This window comes from Haematobia irritans, chromosome 3 (assembly GCF_050003625.1).
Source record: "Haematobia irritans isolate KBUSLIRL chromosome 3, ASM5000362v1, whole genome shotgun sequence".
Lineage (NCBI taxonomy): Eukaryota > Metazoa > Arthropoda > Insecta > Diptera > Muscidae > Haematobia > Haematobia irritans.
The window spans coordinates 24,069,300-24,076,768 of NC_134399.1; the positions used below are offsets into that span (position 1 = coordinate 24,069,300).

A 7,469-nucleotide genomic window follows, 5' to 3' on the forward strand; every position below is an offset into this window, starting at 1 on the left:
AAAAATTCTTGATTAAAAATTAATTGATTTTTTCAGCAAAATTCAATGTGATTTGTGATTTCAACAGACGGATGGACGGACGGACGGACATGTTCAGATCGACTCAGAATTTCACCACGACCCAGAATATATACACTTTATGGGGTCCTAGAGCAATATTTCGATGTGTTACAAACGGAATGACAAAGTTAATATATCCCCATCCTATGGTGGAGGGTATTAAAACCTGATATTTCTACCATAGTAGAATATAAATTCATTAGCTTTCGTGGCTCTTATATTTTATACTGAAATCATCTACAAGACGATGCGGTCTATCGTAATTTTGTTAATTCTGGCGGCAATATGCCAAGGATTTGTAAGTACTTTTTTCTATAATATTCTATTAATTTTTATGTAATTCTATTTTATTTTGTTGTTGTTAATTTTCAACTGCAGGAGGATAGATGTCAGGGTTCTTATGCGAGAGAGGTTGCTGATTATTGTGAAAAAATTCATGGTGGCGAGAATGGTGAGTAGAAAGAAAAATTCGATATAAAAACAGTTTCAGTCGGTATTACAATTCTGTGACTTTTTGTTTTTGATTATAGTATTCAATCGAAATTGGGCATCTTTTAAATATGCCGAAAATGAGAGTGAGAAATGTTATCGATCCTGCTTTTTTACCCAATGCAACTATGTAAGTAAAAGGAAAGAAAACTAACCTTACCAAAATTTATTTCGCATTGAATGACAGATAAAAAAATCTCTTCAAGACAAAAGCGTATAGTAGGCTATGTGAAAACGGCTCGGTCACATCTATTATTTTGTGAAACAGAGTTAGTTAGTTCAGGTTATAGAGGATAACACGAAACGGTTGAAAAGAGATGTTACACAGAAAAAACATCCATAAAATATTTTCAATTAAAATTTCAATAGAATTTTCAAAAATATTCATACCCTGATTTTGTATTTCGGACGAAAACTCAGTAGCTAGAAAAGCAGTCAATCGATTTTGAATCAATGTGGGGGCATCTGTATTTTCGAAAGTACGTTTCGTTTGTATACAGGATACAGAAACAGGACATCACTTACAAATTTAATTGATTCAACAAATTTTTTAATTAAAATAAAAATCAATTACAACAAGTATATATGGCCGTAAGTTCGGCCACGCCGGAGCTTATGTACCCTCCACCATGGCTTGCGTAGAAACTTCTACTGAAGACTGTCATCCACAATTGAATTACTTGGGTTGCGGTAACACTTGCCGTGGTGTATATTAAACTAAAAAATGCCGATTAAATACGTATGTAATTAAGTTTGACAAAATTTTCTATAGAAATAAAATTTTGACAAAAGCTTCTATAGAAATAAAATTTTGACAACATTTTCTATAGAAGTAAAATTTGTACAAAATTTTCTACAGAAATAAGATTTTAACAAAATTTTCTATAGAAGTAAAATTTGTACAAAATTTTCTACAGAAATAAGATTTTAACAAAATTTTTCAAAAGATTTCAAATTTTGACAACATCCTCTATAGAATTAAAATTTTGACAACATTTTCTATAGAAATAAAATTTTGACAAAATTTTCTATAGAAATAAAATTTTGACGAAATTTTCTATAGAAATAAAATTTTGCTAGATTATTTTTGGCTCGAGCGGCAACCATGATTATGAACCGATAAGGACCAATTTTTGTGTGATTGGGGATCGACTTTATATATTTATAGACCGATATGGACCAATTGGTTATTAGCGGCCATATACTAACACCATGTTGCAAATATCAACCGGATCGGATGAATTTTGTTCTTCCAAGAGGCTCCGGAGTTCTAATCTGGGAATCGGTTTATATGGGGGCTATATATAATTATGGACCGACATGGACCAAATTTTGCATGGTTATTAGAGACCATATACTAATTCCGTGTACCAAATTTCAGCCGGATCGGATGAAATTTGCTTCTCTTAGAGGATCCGCAAACCAAATCTGGGGATCGGTTTATATGGGGGCTATATATAATTATGGACCGATATGGACCAATTTTTGCATGGTTGTTAAAGACCATATACTAACACCACGTACCTAATTTCAACCGGATCAGATGAATTTTGCTCCTCTAAGAGGCTCCGGAGTTCAAATCTGGGGATCGGTTTATATGGGGGCTATATATAATTATTGACCGATATGAACCAATTTTTGCATGGTTGTTGGAGACCATATACTGACACCATGTACCAAATTTCAGCCAGATCGGTTGAAATATGCTACTCTTATGGGCTCCGCAAGCCAAATCTGGGGGTCTGTTTATATGGGGGCTATACGTAAAAGTGGACCGATATGGCCCATTTGCAATACCATCCGACCTACATCGATAACAACTACTTGTGCCAAGTTTCAAGTCAATAGCTTGTTTCGTTCGGAAGTTAGCGTGATTTTAACAGACGGACGGACGAACGGACGGACGGACGGACATGCTCAGATCGACTCAGAATTTCACCACGACCCAGAATATATGTACTTTATGGGGTCTTAGAGCAATATTTCGATGTGTTACAAACGGAATGACAAAGTTAATATATCCCCCATCCTATGGGGGAGGGTACAAAAATTAATACTAGAGGCGTGCATGTGAGTAATATTTTACTCACGCACACTCATGACGGAAAAATCTTACTCACGGACGATATTGTTTGGTAGGACTCACGCACACTCATTTGTATTCACGCACACTCATGCGCGAAATGTCGTGATTCACGAAAAATTCCATGACTCACGAAAAATTTCATGACTCACGAATAATTTTATGACTAATTTACTTTAGGGACGTGTTTGAAAACATGAGCATGATTAAAATTGAAAGCGTTATTAAACTCTTAACATCCCAGGTGTCACTAAAATTGTAAATGAATTAATCTCGTTTTAAGCGTTTTATGTCCGTGGGCGGGATTTTTTCGTGAGCGTATTTTTCCGAAATTCGTTAATCTTTAAATGAACTGAAGTATTGAATCTTTGGATTGAAGAAACAAAAGCTTCAAAAATAGGCTAAGATTTTTGTTGAGTAATTTACTTCTTTGGTTTTAGAAAGTAAGAAAAAAAATGTTTGCTTTGAAATATCTGTTATAATTTATATCTCAAAAAGACAATTAAAATTCTATGAAATGAGCCTACACACAAAAAAATTTTTCTCTGATTCAATCACCAAATTAATTGATCCAATTAATTTTTTAATTGAAATGTCTTCAATCACGAAAATGATAGTATCAATCACAGTTTTAATTGGGCATAGAAAAAATTCTTGATTAAAAAATTAATTGATTTTTTCAGCAAAATTCAATTAGTTTTTTAATTGATTCAATTAAAAATTTAATTGATGTTGATTGCAAAACACAATTAATTTATTAATTAAAAAAGGTAACTATTTTTAATTACTTAGTTAGATTGGCTTAGAGTTTTTATTTGGATTAACAAATGATTGTTTGAAATACATTTTTAATTAAAAAAGTAAAAAAAATCAGCACTTTTTAACTGAATTAGTCTTCCGAATTTGATTAAAAAGTTAATTGTATCAATTAATTTTTTAATTAAACATTTTAAAAATTTCAATCATTGACTTAATTAACTTAATGTTTCTATCATGATTAAAAAGTTAATTGTATCAATTAATTTATTAATTGAAAAATTTTTCAACTTCAATTAACTTTTTAATTGGAAATATTTTGGTGATATTCTTTTCTGTGTAGGCTCAGTAATTATTTTTAAAGAAACAACATCTTTGGCTCGGAATCAATACAAAAATCATTAAGGCCAAGGTCAATATCTTTGGATCTAAGTACAATTTTATTTGAGCGTAGTCTTCCTTTTTAATTTTTTTCAGTTAAGAGCTTTTTATATTTATAATTAAATTAATTAAATTCCATTATTTCTATTTTTAGTTTGATGAAAATGGCCACTTTGCTGATGATGTACCTCTAAGAGTCGCCCATATAATACATGGTGGTGATGATAACAAAGTTCCTGCTATTTCCAAAGCTGTTAAGGAATGTTTTGAAGTTCTCGATTATAAGGAAGACAGGTAAAAATCGAAATTTCTGGCAATTAAAAAGGTTTTCAAAAATTTTACATTACAGATGCGAGTGCTCGGAAAAATTGGTTCGATGTGTCTTAGAAAAATGTTCCAATGTTGGCCTTAAACTCCACAATATATATGAATTAAATGAATAAATTTATACAATTTAAATTAAATTTGTTATTATTATATAATCATTTTACCATATATGTCCACGTTAATATAGGGTACGTGATTTTCCGATATCGGGAAAGGCATGATTTCCGTTGACAAAATAAAATCTTGACAACATTTTCTATAGAAGTAAAATTTTGACAAAATTTTCTATAGAAATAAAATTTGGACAAAATTCTCTATAGAAATAAAACTTTTACAAAATTTTCTATAGAATTAAAATTTTGACAACATTTTCTATAGAAATAAAATTTTGGCAAATTTTTCTATAGAAATAAAACTTGACAAAATTTTCTTTAGGAATAAAATTTTGACAAAATTTTCTATAGAAATAAAATTTTGATAGATTATTTTTGGCTAGAGTGGCAACCATGATTATGAATCGATATGGACCAATTTTTGTGTGATCAGCATTATATATAACTATAGACCGATATGGACCAAGTTTGGCATGGTTAGTAGCGGCCATATACTAACACCACGTTCCAAATTTCAACCGGATCGGATGAATTTGGCTCCTCCAAGAGGCTTTGGAGAACAAATCTGGGAAATTGTTTATATGGGGGCTATATATAATTATGGACCGATATGGTTGTTAGATACCATATACTAACACCACGTACTAAATTTGAATCAGATCGAACGAATTTTGCTTCTCCAAAAGGCACCGAAGGTAAAATTTAGGGATCGGTTTATAAGAGGGCTATATATAATTATGGACCGCTTTCGAACAATTTTTGCATGGGTGTTTGAGGCCATATATTAACACCACTTACCAAATTTCAACTGAATCATACGAATTTTGCTCTTCCAAGGAGCTTCGGAGGTCAAATCTGGGGATCGGTTTATATGGGGGCTACATATAATTATGGACCGATATGGGTCAATTCCTGCATGGTTGTTAGATACAATATACTAACACCACGTACCAAATTTCAACCGAATCGGATGAAATTTGCTCCTCCAAGAGGCTCTGGAGGTCAAATCTGGGGATTGGTTTATATGGGGGATATATATAATTATGGACCTATATGGACCAATTTTTGCATGGTTGTTAGAGACAATATACTAACACCACGTACCAAATTTCAACCGAATCGGATGCATTTTGCTCTTCCCCGAGGCTCCGGAGGTCAAATCTGGGTTTCGGTTTATATGGGGCTATATATAATTATGGACCGATGTGGACCAATTTTTGCATGGTTATTAGAGACTATATACTTACATTACGTGCCAAATTTCAACCGGATCGGATGAAATTTGCTCCTCCAAGAGGCTCAGGAGGTCAAATCTGGGGATTGGTTTATATGGGGGCTATATATAATTATGCACCGATGTGGACCAATTTTTGCATGGTCATTAGAGACCATATACCATGTACCAAATTTCAGACGGATCGGATGAAATTTGCTTCTCTTAGAGGCTCCGAAAGCCAAATCGGGGAATCGGTTTATATGGGGGCTATATATAATTATGGACCGATGTGGACCAATTTTTGCATAGTTGTTAGAGACCATATACTTACACCATGTACCAAATTTCAGCCGGATCGGATGAAATTTGCTTCTCTTTGACGCTCTGCAAGCCAAATCTGGGAATCGGTCTATATGGGGGCTATATATAATTATTGACCGATGTAGACCAATTTTTGCATGGTTATTAGAGACCATATACCAACACCATGTACCAAATTTCAGCCGGATCGGATGAAATTTGCTTCTCTTAGAGGCTCCGCAAGCCAAATCTGAGGGTCCGTTTATATGGGGGTTATACGTTAAAGTGGATCGATATGGCCCATTTGCAATACCATCCGACCTACATCAATAACAACTACTTGTCCTAAGTTTCAAGTCGATAGCTTGTGTCGTTCGGAAGTTAGTGTGAATTCAGATGGACGGACGGACATGCTTAGATCGACTCAGAATTTCACCACGACCCAGAATATATATACTTTATGGGGGTCTTAGAGCAATATTTCGATGTGTTACAAACGGAATGACAAAGTTATTATACCCTCATCCTATGGTGGAGGGTATAAAAACAAATATATACCCCAATGGGGTATGTTCCGGTATTTGGAATCGCAAAATTTTCATTTGGCGATATTTTCTTAACCCTAAAACATACAAATTTAAAAAAAATGTTAAAATTTTGCCATCATACTCGTAGTTCTGTTTGATAAGAAGTTCAAGTACAAATTCAATTTAAGTTCGATAGTATCTCATTTTCTTTCTTTATAAGAAAACTAAATTCTTGTGATTTGCGATTCCGAACATGGGGGATTAACGTAATTTAATTGATATTTAAAAAAAATATAGGTGTTAATCTAAACAAAAATCTTTGCCATTAGATGTGTCCCAAACAACAAGTTAACAATAAGCCATACATTACGTTTAATACCCTTGCGATAGGTTTAATGACTTGGATCCAGTATTTTTTGCTTTGATTTATGATTGTGAGATATGCTGTAAATATCGTGAATATTGTTTGAGTCATGAAATTAATTAATTTTTAAATAATGGATTTTTAATAGGTGCATCCATAAGTAACGAATTCTCTGGATGTCCTATTGATCTTATACCGGCAATATCGCTACTCCATAAAGTAAAGTGCAAAATGGAACGAATAATATGGGAAAATGTATTTAATAACTACACCCTTTCACTGGAACTGTATCAAAAAAAAAAACAAGTATATACGGCCGCAAGTTCGGCCAGGCCGAATCTTATGTACACAGATAAAAATAAGTTTGAGAACCAATAACTTTTGTTGGAAAACCAATAACAAAATTTGTTAATTTTCCTGCAACAAACTAATTTGTATTTTTAATAACCATTATTACAATAGAGTTGTTAGCAATCGTTACCATCAGAAGGTAACAAACAATTTGTGTTCTCAATAACATAATTTGTAAGTAATTTGTTGAGTACAAAATATTAGTTGTTGAACGTTACGTTTAATCCTCAACAAATATTTTTGAATTTGTACGAAAAAATTTGTATGTGGTTTGTTGGAGTCTATCAATGACCTGTAACAAATTTATTGACCGAATTATGCTATGAATTGCACCAAATTTGCAAAATTGCCGGAACAATTTTGGATATATTTTGTTAAGTACACACAGAGAAGAAATATGACCAAAATGTTATTTTTGGACGGGGAACATGTAACATTTTTGCGTCGAAAATGCTATACTCACTTTTGTAAATGTATGACGATTTTAAATTTGAGAAGTCCA

The 7,469-nt window shown here is 32.7% G+C and overlaps 1 protein-coding gene across 1 annotated transcript; it reads left to right on the plus strand.

The window, feature by feature from the left end:
* Positions 1-281: 281 nt before the first annotated feature.
* LOC142231636 (uncharacterized) lies at positions 282-4,264 on the plus strand. Its single transcript, XM_075302271.1, has 5 exons — positions 282-358; positions 439-511; positions 591-679; positions 3,924-4,063; positions 4,119-4,264. The coding sequence occupies exons 1-5, from the start codon at positions 308-310 to the stop codon at positions 4,210-4,212; spliced, it is 447 nt and encodes a 148-aa protein (XP_075158386.1). The 5' UTR covers positions 282-307; the 3' UTR covers positions 4,213-4,264.
* Positions 4,265-7,469: the final 3,205 nt, after the last annotated feature.